This window comes from Limulus polyphemus, unplaced genomic scaffold (genome assembly GCF_000517525.1).
Source record: "Limulus polyphemus unplaced genomic scaffold, Limulus_polyphemus-2.1.2 Scaffold1383, whole genome shotgun sequence".
Lineage (NCBI taxonomy): Eukaryota > Metazoa > Arthropoda > Merostomata > Xiphosura > Limulidae > Limulus > Limulus polyphemus.
The window spans coordinates 223,481-242,324 of record NW_013666993.1 but is presented as its reverse complement, the minus strand read 5'-3'; the positions used below and the strand labels follow the sequence as shown (position 1 = coordinate 242,324).

Here is an 18,844-nt window from a genome sequence, read left to right as displayed (position 1 = left end):
TGGACTGTCCAAGGTGTCTACAAACTGATCCCTCAGCAACAGCTTGAGAACATTGGGTGGGGCATTTGGGTAGGCCTTGTGTGCCATACTTTCCAAATCCTATGTCAGCCCTTGTTGGTCTCTCCCCTTTAGTGCGGACTCTAGTCCTAAACATAGCCCTGTAAACTTCAGACTGATATTGAGTTCCATAACTGATTTCTAGAGCCTGAATTCCTGTGGCTTCCTTCATACTAGATCAACCCTATTACTGACACTCATGTCTAGTATTTGACTTCTGGCAGGACTGAAGATGTCTGCATTAAGGTTTTGCTGCAGGGTCTGGAAGGGGATTCCTGTTGTCTGGGGCTGATTAGGTCCATGGTTAATATATCCTCCCTGTATAAAAGACAGTAAGTCATCCTTTAATGTATTTAATTCACTTTGAAATTTACTTATCCTTTCCATTTGTGTATGCTGGCTTTTTCTCAATTGTTGGAGACTTTTTTCCTGTTTCTTTTCTTGTTCCAGTTGCCACTGGTGCTGGTTTTCTTGCCACTGCTGTAGTCTCTCTTCTTATTTATTTTCTTTCTCCTCCAACCACTGCTGTAGTCTCTCTTCTTGTTTCTTTTCTTTCTCCTCCAACCACTGCTGTAGCCTCTCTTCTTGTTTCTTTTCTCGTTCTTCTTGTTTCTTTTCTTTCTCCTCCAACCACTGCTGTAGTCTCTTTTTTCGTTATTCTTGTTTCTTTTGCTGTTCTAGCATTGCTGTCATTAAATCTGCTAAGTTGTAGTTTGATTTGCCACTTCTCGTTTCCATCTTTTTTTTTCTTTTCCATCCCACTTCTGACATCAGTTTGTTACGTATCTGTTTGTTTGTTAATTTCCGGTATAAATTCTTTCCGAGGAACTTCAGCTATACAAGTCCCTTCTTGATTAAACCAGTTTATTCTTTCTCGATACAAATTTTTATTACACAGTAATTCCACAGTCAGTACGTTTCTCGTCACTTTAAACTTAACAACTTCATAATACACGCTATAAGTCACGGCGATTCACAATCTCGATAAATTTGCTCTCTACGAGTGCAAAACACACACTAGCTCGAAACAGAAACGTAAATTACCCGAAACTCACCGTAACTACTGTTCGCTCTACCTTGGCTGGCTTTTCGCTGCCAGGCTTATACACTAGCGAAGAGGTATCTCCAACATTCGCGGACTTCCCCGATAATTCGAGAAACATCACTCACGCTACCAGCGCCAAACGCGCCAGCAGCGTCACGTGACTTCCGCTGTCTTAACAGTATTTTCTCAATGATATAAGGCAGTGAAGGTCATTAAGCTATTCTTTACGGTCGCCAATTATCTTAATAAGTACCAAATATAAGGTGGCATAGTTCATATAATTAGTAAACAAAGTATTAGCCTCAAATTAATTACCTAATGTTCAGAAAAATATTTAACATCTGGAACAGATATTCTAAATGATATTATAATATACATTTAGTGTAAGCATTCTTACATAAATGGAAAAAATGGCGAGTTTGTGGGAAGAGAAGATATCCATCAAACAACAGAATAGGTATATTTTCTAAGTATACGGAAGTGAAACATTGCTATTTTAGCTGCTGCTTCCTGGAATTATGTAAATAAACAAATGCAGATGAATATTTCAAAGCTTGAACATAAGTTGTGATATGAAAGAATATATCTTTGCTTTTTTATAGGAACTTAGCTTGAAGAAGATCCAGATGGAAGGAGGTTCTGCCGATCATCTGTACATGTATCTACAAACTTCACTTGTTTCCGTATTACTCAGTTCTCGGTGTTAATTAACTAGTTTTTATTTAGTCAAGAGGTGCTGTTTCTTTCTAAGTTTTTAATCGTCAACTGACACAAAACATGTAATAAAAAGGCTATTTATTTAAAGAAACATTCCACGAAGATTTTCATTTTACAGCACGTAAGTGAACAGCAACTATTCTTGAACATTAATATAATACATACCACTTATCTTATTATTAACAACAAAAACCATAGATACTATAATATGGGCTTCTGGCTTCAATGCGCACTGTTTCTCATGACAGATGTTAATACTCTATAGAAATACATCGAATTTCAGTCCAACAAATACTACTCTATACTCCACTAAATGCATAAGATCATACATAGAACATTACACTTTTCTGTATTATCTATTACTCCAATGAAAAAATTTTATATATTTTCAATGCTTCTTCCTCACCATTTCACACATTCTGACGAGCCAATTTTGGGTCGCGACTCATAGGTTGAGGAATGTTGTTCCAGGTTATATGTTAAGAGAAAACTATAATAAAGTCCAGAGGGATTTAGATTTTGACCCTGATATTTTTAATGGATATCTCAAAATTTAATCTTAATAAGATTATCAAAGCAATATACTCATCATATATGCGATATCATAATAAATTATCTAAGTCTCCTCATTCTTCGTTATTCACGTACATTTGATATCATAGTAAACAATCTACGTTTCACAATTATCCACTTCATTTTAGAGTCACATACACTGTACACTTCATGGCACATTACAAGCTCACAAAGACTACACGTTATTACCACATATACTGAATCTATTCTACAAAACAATACAATGGTATACCTTATATTCAAATTTTGTACTTTTATCGTTTTTTTAACAAATAAAACAAGACAAACCGTGTTGATCTGGCTAGTAATTTTGCATGTATATAAGAAATGACATTGTCAGTAACTGTGCTGGAAACGCGACTTGCAGTGTTATATAATGTACACTCCTAATACGATTGTGACGTAAAATATCAAGTCGGCAGTATGAAATTATGTGCCAGTTTGAAGGTCACGTGAATTCTTAAAATAGAATCTCAGCTTTGGGTGTAATAATATTTTGCCAAAGTTATGTAAGAGACTCGTCAATTTCCTATATTTCTTCTTCTGTACTGTCAAAGTATGACAGGTAAACTCAACAACGTGAAATTTTATAAACCTGGATACATGCCATAAGGCACATAACCGTAATTACTTGTTAGTGGCTAGGCTATAAGCGGCTAACTTAAGGATGAGATATGAATGGTTGAAGACTAATTTAATCTCATAATGTGGAACTTCAGTGTGTTCAATATTCCAGCAAAGCTAATAAAATCATATGTATCCTACCCAAAATGTTTTGAAGATGGGCAACAACAAACTTAAGGTTTTGCTTTCAATCCATAGATTATAAGAAGTGAAACAGAATAATTTAGCAGAAAAAGCTGGAAGCTTCCATTGTTCACCACCGATATAGTAATTCACGAACTTGTGACGTTAAAATATCGTTATAAGTTGACGTGTTTCAACCTCTTTCGATAAACTTTCATAAACATATCGTCAATATGATGTGACTTGAAACTTATCTGTATGTCAGTATATTCCATATACATGAAATTTTCCTTTATATGCGTCTGATTACATAGCACGTGGTAGTTGTGGACTAACAATATACATAGGCAAACTACAAAACTTCTGATGTGTTGTTACATATTTAGATCTACCATCAACCAGTTACAGTTTGGAATTACAAACTTGGTTTATTGTGGTACAAAAGGTTAAGCACATAAACAGTTAAGAATTGTTTAGTAAAATTAATCAAACACTACACAAAATATAGGTTTACCAAGTCACGGCAGTATAATATATATATATATATATACTACCGTATTTATTATATGTATTTTCTTTTCAAACAAATAGCTTCATCAAATCATAATTGGAAAGCAAAAACAAACAAAACAACAAAAAATAACAATGAGTTTATATAACTAGTTCTGAAGATGTACAATTAAAACAAAGAAAGATGAACGGACAGATTAAATAACTGCTGCCAGGGCTTTTTACAACTGATTTACCGTTATTCAATATCGTTGAATAAATACACAAATCTGTATATCAAAGAAGGTTTCTAGAATCATCCTTTCTTTCTTCATAATTTATAAAACTGATACTCTGATTTTCTATTTAGAAATCTGGACATAAAAATCTGTGCATTTCCTGTAAAGATTGGTTTCAAGTTATCAAAAGATAATATACAACAAACAGAAATATATACCGTGGTAAACTTTTTAAAAATGTACATCAAATTTAGAAATAGAGAAAAGCATACGCAATAAAACATAGTAAGGAAAGATGAGAGATTTTCCTGAAAAATTATATACTATATAGTGTAAAATGAAAACATGAAAATCTCATAGAAAATTATCTTACACGATTTACTCTTAATTCATAATACAGATAAAAAAAGAAGATAACAACAATGAAAACGAGTTTGATTCTACATAATATACAATAACACTAGAGATTACATACATTCTATATACATTATTCGCAGTAAAATAATTCTCTCAAGGGACACAGGCTGTCAATACTCTTGTCATTCACTCTTCAGTAGGTTCTCATTTCTAGGCGCTGTATAGAACGAATTATTCTGTCTAATTTACAAAACCTACGGAAGTGACTGTGTAGCTTGTTTCATAATGAGTGATTTTATATATACAAACATAAACAAACAGTTGGCACTTCATGCATTTCATTCATTTATTTAAAATATAACAGTTCGTAATATTTCTTGAAGATTTTCAGAAGCAAAATTCAAATTACAATATTTTTCTTATCCAAAGTGAGTAATAAAGACATTGTATCCAAGAGATGCGGATCATCTCAGAAAATAAACTTTAAGGCTTAGCTTTTTCATCCAATTACGTGATTTCTCATAGTGTGATTAAAATAATTCACTTTTAGAAATTCACAAATTGTATATGTTCAGACACGGACGGATATACCATCAAACAGGAAGAGATCACTGGTGCATCTTAGCTCGTGAATAACAGTAACGGCTTTAGAAGCTCATGGTATCCTGCTTCCATTATATTATAAACTTCTGAACATGGTTTTGTTTGTATATTTTTTATATTTTTAAACTTGAACATGCGTGTAAAAACGTAGTAGCTATAACAAAGCAGAGGGTCACTCGATTAAAATAATGAAAAAAAAGAGAATTATTAAGATTATTTATTTTCAAGTAGCAAAACAATCATAAATTTAGAGAAAATGATAACCATTCTTTACTTGATTTTAACTTGAATCAACATCATAAAAAAATCAAACTTATCAGAAATAGTATTTATTCACGGCACTGGACTGTAAAAGTGTTAGAACAGCAGATTGCCCAAAAGTTTGACTTGGAACGACAATTCTAATAGTCTATCAGTCTTTAGCAGACATTTTATAACAATTAATTGTATTATTGCACACGCCATAGTAATTGACAACTATCTTAGAATGCAAGAGTTTTGTATGAAAAGAAATTAAAATTTGAATGTGAAAAAAGTATCTTCTATTAACGTAAACAAATTCATATCCTTAAAGCTTAATCTCCCAGGTTAACTTTAAACTCCTATTATCGCAAGCACTTTCTTCAATATACAAACATTACAAACTAGGGGTTACAAGTAAGCCTAAAATCAGTCTATGTTGGAAAATCTTAGAACATTGGAAGAAATCACTAAAATTATAAAAGTTCAAACTTAACGTAGATTAGAATATATAGCAGAAATGGCTTTAATAATCAATCACAGATTTCACAGATGATATTGTCCCTTTCCAAACATGAATATAAAAAAAAGAATATATACGTAACAGTCCTTGTGGAACAGTTACTTTAAACATCTCCAATGCTAGACTTTGCTTCAGTATACCCATGGTCGTCGGTTTTTAGTTGTAATACCAGGGGGGCATGACGCTGTTGCGTCAGAACTGGTGGTGACTGTACTGGCTGCTTCGAAGTTAAAGTCAAGGTTACCATCTACATTCAGTTCATGGCGGATGACCTGATCTACGTCACACTCAAGATCACCCTCTAAAATGTCCATATTTAGATCCAAGTCATTTGGCAATGCAATGTGATTGGGTTGTGGCATAAAGCGGCCAAATGCTTGATCATTAGAAGTGCCATTTAAGAAGTACTCTATAGGTAGATTATCTGAAGTCAATGCTGCCATGTTGTCTTGAGAGAAGAAGTTAGATTGTTGGAGAGGCTGTTGGCTAGAGTGGACAGCAGACAAAGCCTGTATAATTGATAGCTCTTTACGAGATTGCTGTTGGTTTAAGTGACCAGGAGGCAGAACTTGCAAGGGAGAAATTTCCGCTGAGAGCTGCTGTTGACTGGAGTGACCAGGAGACAGAACTTCCAATACAGATATATCTGTCGGGTTCTGCTGTTGACTGGAGGAGTCTGGTGACAAACGCTGCGCTCTAGGCAGTGTTATTTGGAGCCTAGTATGGCAAGGAGAAACAACTTGATCTTGAAATATGGAGATTTCTGTTAATTGTGGGCTGTGCTTTGGACTTTGGTCATGAGATTGTTGCCTGATGAATGTTTGTTCGTCACTGGCGGGAGAATTAAAAAACTTATAGTCGTCATTCACTTTCCCATTGTACTGGTAGCTGTCTAGATTATAGTTGGTGATAGTACTCTGAGGACTAATCACTGGAGATGTGTATTCTGGAGGGCTCGTCTTCAAGTAGCCCAATTCTTTCTCCTCAAGTTTCACTGTCTCAGCTAAAGAGTCTCCAAGTTGGTCAGCACCATACCTATCCAGGTTATCAGATGATTGCATGAAGAGTCTATGATCTGGAACCCAAGGAATGGGAGACAAGCATGGGACTTGATTGTCATGCATGTCTGTTTCAACGGCAGGGATGGGTGAGAGTCGGCCACACGAGCTGGCATTAGATGACGTTCGAGGACGGAAATCTGGGCTCAACTGGAAGCCAATATGTGTTGGAGACTCGGGGAAAGTATCCAGTCCTTCAGAAAGTTTGGAGGGTGGACTGGCAGAACTGGTGTCCAATCCACTTCGCAGTGCTTCCACTTTCTTTCTAACACGACCTCGCTTCTTCTCGTATTTTTGAGTTTCCATACTGGTGGCTCTCCGCCGTGTAGACTTCCCTGGCTTGGCATCTGGATTGATCATCCACCATGAACTTTTGCCAGTTCCTTCGTTCTGTACCCTCATGAAACGACTGTGCAAAGATAAGTTGTGTCGAATGGAGTTCTGTAAATGATAATAAAAAGAGACTTAAAATATATAACATACGCATTATTCAACTAAATCGTGAATAATAAATATTTTCTGACAATAAATAGCTTTTGTTGTTTTAAAGAAATTGGTCAAGCTTTTATACATTATTTTTATAAATGTTCTTCATTAACGTGCACCGTACAAGTAAGAAATAGTTGTTGTTGTTATCTTAGCCCAAAGCTACACAAAAGACTATCTGCGCTCTGTCCATCGAGGGGGAATCGGACCCCGGATTTTAGCGTTGTAATTCCGTAAACTTACCATTAGTCTACCCGGGAACGTAAGAATCAAAACATGAAAGATCCATAGCAGGCCAATAAATAAATCTTAATAAAATATTTTGAGAGCATTTAACTGTATGCTAAAGTAAATACAAAAAAAAAAGATAAATGGATCTAATCATCTGTGCAGTAAAGGAAAATATTCAATATAACACTGTTGGATCAACTTCGTTCATAAAAGTGATGCTAAGGTTAGGAAATATATATATATTTATTATTTGATAACAAATGTAAAGACATTGTCCATGTTTTCAAACACGAACTTTAGGAAGGTTAATTACGATTTTCCACAAAAAACATGCAATAATAGCTTTCCAACCATCTTTTGTCCCTGTCTGATCCTTTCACTTTACTCATCAAGCCAGATTGTCAGGTGTTCGAAATAAACTTTCCGAATCTTGCGATTCGTTACGTTGAAAGAGAGACTGTATCTTAATCATTAACTTATTTCAGAATTTATAAACATGTATCATTATCATATCGTATTAATTGCCGTTGAGAACTCAGAGAATAAACCCATATCGAATTTCACTAATTACGGAGCTAGTCCATAAGGAAGGCCCCGGCATGGCCAGGTGGTTAGGGTGCAATCTGTGGGTCGCGGGTTCGAATCCCCGTCCCACCAAACATGCTCGCCCTTTCAGCCATGGGGCGTTAAAATGTGACGGTCAATCCCACTATTCGTTGGTAAAAGAGTAGCCTAAGAGTTGGCGGTGGGTGGTGATGACTAGCTGCCTTCCCTCTAGTCTTACACTCCTAAATTAGGGACGGCTAGCGCAGATAGACCTCGTGTAGCTTTGCGCGAAATTCAAAAACAAACCAAACCATAAGCAAGGTTGCATACAAGGATTATTTTTCGAGTTGGCTGCACCCCGTCCAACATTTATTTTTTCTTCTTAATTGACAGAGGTTAGTCTATCATATAGTTTGGTGAGTTGTGACTGTAAGGGTTTCTGCGATCCGAGAAGATGGTCATGTTTTGCTTAAAACTTAAGGTGCACAGATGTATGCGAATATGATAATCAGGGCACAAACAAAGTATGTCACAGTTCTTACTAATAATATCTCTGTGAATGAAGATGACTGAGTAATACAACAATGCTGGGTTAAGACATTTTATTGCAAACAATTGTGTGTGAATGTTTAATTTTACATTAAAAGTTACAGACATGTTTACATTAGATTCTCGGCACGGTACTTTATTTAAAATATACATTAATAAATAAACACGTACAAAAGATGGAAATTAAATTTAAATTATCTTGATACAGAACGTATTACTGTATTAGTTACATGTAAATACTAGCATTCAGTTCCTTTCATAAAAAATTCAGGGTATTATAATGACCCCCCCCCCCCCGATCAGCCTTCCGCGTTAATCTGGCAGTAAAGGATTTTTAAAACATGCTGTTTACATTTCAAACACACTTAGCCAAGGCGGAGAGAAACATATTTTTACTCAGGAGACTCATCTCTGTGAGTTAAAACCATAATATTGGAACAGAGGTACACCCAAACTAAATTTTTGAGATATCAACTCATGAACTATTAGAAGTTTCAAAGTTTGGGGGTAATAAACCAAAACAAGTAACTTCTTGTTTAGAGAGCTTTATAATTTTTACGCAAAGCTAAACAAGATCTATCTGCGCATAGTCGTCCATAATGTTAGACTAAAAGGAGAAAAGCTAGTTAAAAGCACCCACCGACAACTCTTGTACTACTCTTTTCTGATCGAATAGATATATGATTTGACTGTCATTCTTATAGCATACTCTCGACCCCAAAATGCGGAGGGCGTTTTTTTAGAACGGAACGCGAACCTCGAACTCTCTGATTCAAAGTCAAGGGAACGCTAAAGACTAGGCCACGCCCGGTCCTCTTACACAAGACTCAAAAGTAGCTGTGTTCACAACAATCTTGTTATGTTCAGTTTGTATTTTAGGAATCATGAGAAAATTTATATTACTTAAAATAATTTTATATGAGAAGATATATTGAAATGTTACACCGAATTAAACCGAGTTAAACCGAATTTCGATGCCCGAAACGCTATACTTATTCTAATATAAAAATAAAATGTTTCAATTAACTACTGTAAGCTGTCAACGAATTTGAATACTTTGTGCTTTTTGACACAGAGGCGATTGATTGTATACAGGCAGATAACAAAAATCTTTCAATCCTTTAATTTTCTTTTCAGTTTTTGAAGGTTATGATTTCCTAGATGGGCACAGAAACCGCCTACAGCGCTACCCATGAGTATCCAAAATAGCATAGAATGAAGAAGACTTTCTATCTGAAGGGAAGGAGGAAATGATAATAACTTACGAGTGAAAGTAAAGAAGAATGTAATAATTTACCGATACGACATAGTAGTGGTCGAGACGCTATTTGTACAATTTAACTGCTTGAACAGCAGTTGTTCTGGTGTAAATTACATTAAGATGGTGAAGTATAAGTTTTATTAATTTTATTTCATTCATTGTAAATCAGAATGGTTTTTGTATGGATTATCAACATCAAATAAATTAATTTATTTTAACACCTTGTGGCTATGTCTGACGTGCTGATATTACTTTCTCTGTTTCCTCAAACGTTTGTTTGTTTGTTAAATTTCGCTCAAAGCAACTCAAGGGCTGGCTGTCCCTAATTTAGAGATGATAGATTAGAGGGAAGACAGCTAGTCAACAACACCCACCGCCAACTCTTTGGCTACTCTAATCTAATAGCGGTATTGACCGTTACATTTTAACGCTCCCATGGCTGAAACGGCAAGCATGTTCAATGATGGGATTCGAGCCCTCGCCCCCCAGATTGCCCTAACCACCAGACTGTCTCAAACTTCGGTCAGGATTACCACAATACTAAGAACCAACGACTGCTTCAGTCAATTTCCCAAATATTTAATTTTTCGGATCACAACATTATATTAATCAGCGGTCTGAGATACATACGCATATAACTGTCCATAGATACGTTAAAATCAGAAAGTAAAAATCACATTTGTTAAATAACGTGGTAGACAACAATGACTACCCACGTTAATTCCTACCCTATTGCCATACAGAAAATTCCGAGGAGCAGTCACAGTGTCCCAAACTCATATTGCACAAGAGAAATTACGCTTTGAAACACATTTGTCTCTGACTCACCGGTATGTCACGTGGTCTATAACTAAAAGTCGGCTGTAACCAACCAGTGGGGTACATGGCAGCGAACGTGTCAACTAATTAATATTATTACAAACACTACTAATGACTTGCGTAAGGAAGCATATTATGCTAATATAATAAACAAATTGAAAGACAACGATTAATAAGCACAATAAAGTGTTTTTATTTTGGGGGAACATACAGCATGTTTCAACAGAAAACAAATTAATGTTCTGTCAAAACGTGTAGTATGTTCCCCCAAAATAAAAACATTTTATTATGCTTATAAACCGTTGTCTGTCAATTTATTACTACTAATGATTGTAACTATGTCATTTGCTATGATGAACAATAATTTGAATAATACGATAAAAATACAGCTAATTTTACAAATGACTTGAATGTGATAAAAAAAAGCTACAACAACAGACGTCAATGCTTTTAAGTGGTAGTTAACGTTAATGATCTATTTAAGTGGTTGGAGTAGTATAAGTAACATTATTGACGATTTTAAGTACCTTGTTTTAGTCAAGTATGGTATAAACAATAATACTGATGGTTTAAAAAGTACTTTTAATGCTGTAGTTAAACAGAAGTGGTAACTATAGTAGACGGTTCGAGTGGTTATGTAAACAACAATTCTAATGCTTTTAAACCCCTTGAACATTACAGTCAACACTACTATTACTGATAAAATCATAATTATATGATTATGAACTAAATACTTACAGCAAGTGTGAGACATTATTCAGAAAATGTAGCTACTGGATTAAGAAATAAGTATTTACAGCAAGTGTAAAACATTATTTAAAGAACTTAACTGTTGGATTACGAGCTAAATATTTACAGCAAGTGTAAGGCATTACTTAGAGAACTCTACTTATGGAATATGATCTAAATATGTACAGCAAGTGTAAGACATTATTTAAAGAACTTAACTGTTGGATTACGAGCTAAATATTTACAGCAAGTGTAAGGCATTACTTAGAGAACTCTACTTATGGAATATGATCTAAATATGTACAGCAAGTGTAAGACATTATTTAGAGAACTTAAATACTGGAGTACAAACTAAATATTTAGAGCACGTGTGAGGCATTTAGAAGACTTGTATTAGAAAACTATTTCTAAATAAGATAATATGTATTTGTTAAAATGGTTTTTACACCAATCACTCCATGAATATATTTCAAATTTGTTTTTATGAATTACAGAGGGGTGATCACGATCCATGCCAACGACATAAGAATAAGTGTCTAGGCCTTACAGCGTTTTTTTTAACACCACCGATGATATTGTAGGTGATGGCTACTGTTATGGACTAATGCTCTGCAGCGTAATCTCACTACAGAAGGTCTTTGCGTAATACGCTGAAACCAGTGTTGACCTTTCTTCTTTACATGCATTCCAAAGTCCATCAACTGTGTGTCAACGACGACTTCTGATTGCCAGTTTGAATAACCCAGAGTCATAGATGTAATGATAGGTGTCTGCGAATGGTATAGTATGAAATCCCGTTTGTACATGCAACTGGAGAGAAACTAACATGTTCACATGGATGTGTGGCTGGATGCTTTGTCTTGATGAAGCCATATCCTATTAGCATTCAATCCCTACAGAGATGGCATTTCTTCTCGGTATAGTGGTTTCAGCATGTTAGGTTCATTTTCAGCAGAGTTCACCTTGACACTTTTCTTGATCTTTCAGATGTTAACTTACTGTTATTTTCATAATCTGCAACCACTATGAATCCTTGGAAAGATAATTCGGGAAATGTTTTCTATAATTTTTGAAATCCAGACTTTTGAAAACACATAAAAATACATTTCGTTTCGTTCATTGTTATCCAATATGGCCCCATAGAATTTTATTTATCACATGCCCGATAACACTCGTACAGATTTCTGTTCTGCTTTGTGCTTGGAAGAGGATTGTGAACACGACTCTTGTGTCGTCTTTGTAGACTTAAATTTGTGTAAGTCATCTCTTTACAGTTAGAAGAGTAAATCATACAACAGACTGCTGTGCTCCTTAATTACTTCAGATAGTAAGGAGTTTAAATGTCTCACTATCTCCGGTGTACGAATTGTATTCGATTGAGTAGACAGTTTTTTTTTTATTAGAATCAAATCTTCCCCTGTTTTACTGAAACAATTCAATATTACACATATTTTCTTAAATACCTTAAAATTTCGTGTTTTGCATGCTTTTTTAACCGTGGCTTAGAAGAACTTCACATCAGATAGTACTATAATGGAACTTTTCCAGAAGGGGTCAATTTTAGGTGCCATCTGCACTTGAAAATCACCACACTTCAACTGCATTGCAAAAAAGGTTCAGAACTGTATAATCATAGTAGTTACGGGCCACTGGAATGACCAGGAGCAAGGTAATTGTTTATACAAAATGTTGCCACAAATCACGAAAAACCTTATGTATAACAGCACTTTTTTCTTTTTACAAACAATGAACAGAACCACATTGTCCACTGTGTAGTGTGTTGTACTCGTACTAATACATTACAAAATTCTCAGACATCTTTATTGGTATACAAAAACAAAGAATGGTTAATAAATTTTTCATATGTTTTAGAGCTAGTTTTAGCTAATACCAGATTGATAAACTAGAACTAATAAGGATAAGGGTTTTACTATATTCTTGTTGACCGTTTGACAGTGAACTTGAATATATTATACTACAGTTTTTATCTTCGATCATACATTTATTATTTACTAAGAAAGGATACATTTGGTCCAGCATCGCATTGATTACCGCATTGGCTCGATTATAAGGCTTTTTTATTATAAATAATTATGTTGTAAAATGCATAGTCGCCTTATAATTGCGGCCGACCCTGCTATAGCCTGCCGCATTTCTGAATGTCCAAATAGCATCCGTCTACGCATGCGTGCCAGATGTTCACTCAAGGTCATCGCTAATTCTTGCAACTAATCGACCTACAGGCTGTTCAGTTATTGGATTGAACCTAGAAAAGGACATTATGACACTCAATATTTTTATTTCCCATGGTTTCTGAAAATAGGGGCCCCTATAATACAAAATCGCCCTATAATCGGGTCGATAAGGTAATCAAAAATTCATCACTAGTTTAATATCTTTCCGCATATTACAGCTATGTTGCTAAAAATAATCAAGAGAAGATTAAGTCATACTGACCTACACGTATGTTTGATGTATCTGGAATAGAAAGGTTAATGCATAAACAAATGTAAAATTTTATAATATCCGGAAGAGAAAATTCATGCACCACGAAAGTTTAAAGAAAAACGTTATTTCATCCAGTTCATTAATTGAAATGCTTTATCTTTCCTAGAATTATATTATTTTTATTTTCGCATTTCTTCACGACAAGTTGGATTAACAGAAAAACTGATATGATCCATCACTGAAATCATTCTTTTTAACTGTGAAATTACAGAATTGATGTCTTCCATTCCTCCACTAAACAAAGATAAAGAAAAGTGTTTGCAAAGTTTAATTTCGATCGCAATTTAGTTTAAGAAATAAAGAGTTTAAAAAAAAATTAAGCCTAAAACCTATATAACATGTGAATCTAATAACGCTTGGAGACGGCTTGGAGGGGTAAGGAAGAAAAACTTTAATATGATGATAATGACGATAAAACCTTGTCGAAACGTTTTACATTTGCTCTTATGTTTGTTTTTTGTTTGTAATTATCCACAAAGCTGCACAAGGGTTATCTGTGCTCTGCCCACCACGGGTATCGCAACCCGGTTTCTAGCGTTGTAAGTCCGCAGACATACCGCTGTGCCATTGGGGGGCTTGCTCTTATGTTAAACTTATATTAAAGTTTTTTTTCATGACCCATTCAAGCCGTCTCCAACCATTATTACTCTTAAAGTGGGTTCCTCGTCATCGAACATGTGAATCTATTGATTATATTCCTCATTTTATTTATGTTAATTATCATATTATTTACAAAAGCTGATGTAATATGCCGTCTAACCGTATTCAGTTTCATGATGAAATTGATATAATCTATTTGTTATTAAGGGCAGGAAACGAACTCAGAACTTTAGCGTAATTAGCTCGAAGCTTACTGCTGTGTCACTGAGTGGCAGAAACTGATAAATTAATATAAGGAATATACAAACACACACACACACATACATACATATTAATTGATGTAACCAGACATTTTAGAAAAATACCGGAAAAGGTAGGAAAAAAACAGTTTATTTGACCTGCCTGAGCTATATAATGCAACTGTTGTTAGGTTAATACTGTTGGGCGTTGACTAACGTATGAACAATGTGGGGATTGATTTGACCGCTGCTTTGTTGAGATAGAGATAAGGTATTTACTGTGCCGACTAAGCATTTCCGTATACAAAATATGAAGTAAATCAACGGGATATTTCCTGAATTGTGGTGTTTATTCTACATATTGAGGTCCATTCGCAGATTAACGAACAAGGAAATATACTGCCTGCTTACAACCTCTTTCCAAAGTGCAGTAGCCAGTAAATACGGGACAGGCAAGAGATTCACAAATGGTTTCAAAAAATCCATAGATAGTGAGTAAACTACCAGTAGTTTTAATATTTTCTCAAAGTTTGTTTACTGAATTTCGTACAAAGCTACTCAAGGACTAACTGCTCTAGCCGTCACTAATTTTCAAATAATATACTAGAAAAAAGGCAGCTAGTTAACACCACTCACCGCTAACCCTTAGGCTACTCTTTACCAACAAAAAGTGAGATTAGCCACGTTATTAAGCCCCGAGGATAAAACGGCAAGTCTGTTCGAGGGATTCAAACCCATGACTCGCAGACTGCAAGTCAAGTGCCCTAACCATCGGGCCGTATAGTTTTCTTTCTTTCTCATAGATAGAAAGAAAGTTGTAGAAGAGAAAATAAAAACTACACCTCTATACTTTCGATTATGTATTAATTTAGGTTCAACAACCAGGCTCAAAGTAGAGAAATCTATTATGAATGAAATGTGGGCAAATAAAAAAGGCATAAGCTACAAAGTGGGTATGAAATAATATGTCCAGTTGTAAAAAGTATCACTGGCAATTGGCCATAATATATTAGTACATTTATTCTGTATTTGCAAGCTTCACGTGTGTATAAAATAAAAATGAATCATATCACATTTAATCTATAGCTCGTCGTATGCAACCAGCTATAAAATGGTGGCTATTCCTAATGAAAAGGGAAATGGAAAAAAAAAAAACCTTATAAATGGCAACCTCAAGGGTGTAATGAGTAAAAATATCTCATGAAGGCATTCCAGCACCCATAATAAAGAAACCTGGTGCCAGAAGTTAGTAAAAGTATTACATTTCACTTTGATTGTTTGTTGTTAAGCGCCAAGTTATACAATAGGCTATCTGTGCTGTTCCCACCACGGTATCGAAACCAGGTTTTTAATGTTATAAGCCTTCAGACTTACCGCTAAGCCACTGGGGAGCATTATATTTCATAAACAACATTATGGGGCTAAATTGTAGAAATGATTAAATATATATATACTCTGATGTGACAGAAGAATCTGCGAAAGTATCATTCATACAAAACGGTAATGACATATCTTCTATTACACTTTATCTCATTTCGTAAGGCCCGCGTTTTATTAATTTTATATTTAAATAAGAAGCAGATTATATGACACAAATCATAGAGACAAACGCTATAATAATCACCTTCTGTCTGAAGCATGTTTTAGTTACTCCTTTAATGACAAATCCCCGGGTTAAGTAAAGAACCGTCCCTTGATTATGGTATTCCAGCCTAAAACGTGCATCAACAGCACGAAAGACTTAAATAACACGAAATCCAGCTTATTTGTATAAGGGTAAGTAATCATCTCGGACAGCAATATCAAATGCAAAATACTGTGTTCGTAGTTCGCGGTTAAAGATATTTATATATATAATGTAAAAGCCTTTAAATGAAAGCAACTCAAATTGTAATTGTGTGAAAAAGAATATAAACAGCTAAAGAGTTTTCTCTATTAGTGAAAATGTCGCAGTTTACAACCTTTGTAATTGTAGTGTTTTTCTTCAGATTAATAGTAGTGACTGTTTATAATGAGTGACTGTTTATTTTATTAGATTACATACGGCTTTGTCACTTTCCACATGATTACTTATAGTAGTAACAGTCATCCTAGAACTTTGTTCCAAAGCAATAGCTTGCACGAATTATCAGATATTTGTTAACTTGTTCCCACAGACTTTACAACAATGTCTTAAATTTTAATAGTTTATTCGTCCTAATCACATATTTAGATTTCTTAAACTGTCGAGTTTTTAATGACGTATAGCGTAGAAAAGTTAAGCATTAATAAAATCTGAAACTATTCTTATATACATGGTTATATTTTATACAATAAGCATTAATAAAATCTGAAACTAATCTTACATACACGGTTATATTTTATACCATAAGCATTAATAAAATCTGAAACTATTCTTATATACATGGTTATATTTTATACCATAATTTTACACGGTATTTGACCTTCGTCTGTTTCCCAAATTATCAGTAAGAGTTGGTTTGATCTTTGAAACATTTTGTTTACTGGGATATACACACTACTGTTGATAAATTATGTCCTTTGATCCTCGTTAATCATAGTCACATCGATTGCCTTCCCTTAAGTTCAAACGAAACAGATGAACAAGCAAGTAAAAGGATCACCACATACGAAATATCCCTAATAATATTCTAATGAAATAAAATCAATGGATTGCCAGATTTTCATACGTTATGTGAGCTCGCATTATGTTTTAGGTTCTCAAACCTTATAGGTGGCATGTTACAAAGGACGTTGGGCGGGACAAAACAAAAGATTTGTTAAGAAACTTTGTAACATTTCATCCGTAACTATACTATACAGATACACGTTCTTATTAATATTGTACTCTCGACAAAGCCAAGTGTTCAAGATTTCAGTTAAGTCTAGCAATGCAAATTCCTACTTAACAAATATAAATGGTAAGTTATAAATACAACAGAAAGCATTTGATTATTTTTATAACTGAAATCTTACACTGAAACATCTTTTTTCACTATCCTGAGAGCAAATAACAAATTCATTGCTTAACCCCATGAGAAGAAACTGAAAGATTGCTGTCGATTGGCAAAAAATCAAGACTTGAATTATTGTCACGTGATACCACAACCGGGTTTACGTTGAGTTGATCTGCTGTTATCAAACACCAAGTCATATTTAAGATAACCAGATTCCTCTTATGAAACGTCACACCAGGAACAGAAAGTTTTTGTTGTTCTTACTTTAACGCAAGGCTACAAAATGGGCTATATGCGTTCTGTCCACCATAGCGAATGGAATTCCGGACTTTTGTGTTATAAGTCCGTCAACCTGCCGCTGATCCAACGAGGGATATCTGAATAAATGGCCTGGAAAACCGATATGTAGGAAAAAGAGATCTGATCCACACCAATATCTGAGAACGCAACTTTAATTGTTCTTAAGAGAAAAAAAACTACGGCTATTATTTCCAAGTGACGTTACAATAAAATTAAGGTAACCTAGATGACTGTCAAGGAAAGACATGCAGAATTAAATATGACCTTGACTTTTGTTGTGCAAATGTCAACCAAGGGCTTAAGAAAGTGAGCCGGACTACTGGATTACTTACATGTGACACAGTACAACAGGATTTCAAAAAGTGAGCTGAGCTGTTGTCATGTAACCTAGGTTACTGTCAAATGTTACATGACAACACAACAGAGTTTAAAAATGTGAACATAAACTGTTGCCAATTATCGCCACTCTGCTGTTTAAGATGGCCGGAATTACTGTTAGTGATACGCCAGAATTTATGTTAGCCTGAAATGCTATCAAGTAATATCATGGCAAGGGCAAAGGTAACCTAGACCATAACGTAAGAAAATAACTTGAACTATTCTAACATGATGAGACTACAAGGTACAATAAAATTATTTACGTTGCTGCCACTCATCACCACACCAGAGTTTAAAACAATTACCTTTACTGCAGTCGAATGACATCACACCACGGTTTAATTTAACCTGGATTACTGTCATGATAGGATTTAAGATGACCTGGGTTATTGTCAAGTTATGTCATGTCACCTAGCCAGCGGTTGAAAAATTCATAATAATCAAAAGTTGTACTAATAATTAAGTAATATTCTTAATCACGCTAATCTATAGTAAAAATAAGCAAACTTCTTAAACAAAGTTGGGGAGACTGGGGCTAGTTGTTACAGGGGCAAGTTGATACAGTGCCTCTAGCTCTTCTTGAGATTAATAGA

General features: G+C 34.7%; 1 protein-coding gene across 1 annotated transcript in view; it reads right to left on the bottom strand.

The window, feature by feature from the left end:
• Nucleotides 1-1,880: 1,880 nt before the first annotated feature.
• Nucleotides 1,881-18,844, bottom strand: part of LOC106463349 (forkhead box protein O-like) — a 31,112-nt gene continuing 14,148 nt past the window's right edge. The window contains exon 2 of the mRNA XM_013923372.2: nt 1,881-7,089. Coding sequence (XP_013778826.1) covers nt 5,722-7,089 — 1,368 coding nt within the window. The 3' untranslated portion in view covers nt 1,881-5,721. The remainder of the gene's footprint in view (nt 7,090-18,844) is intronic.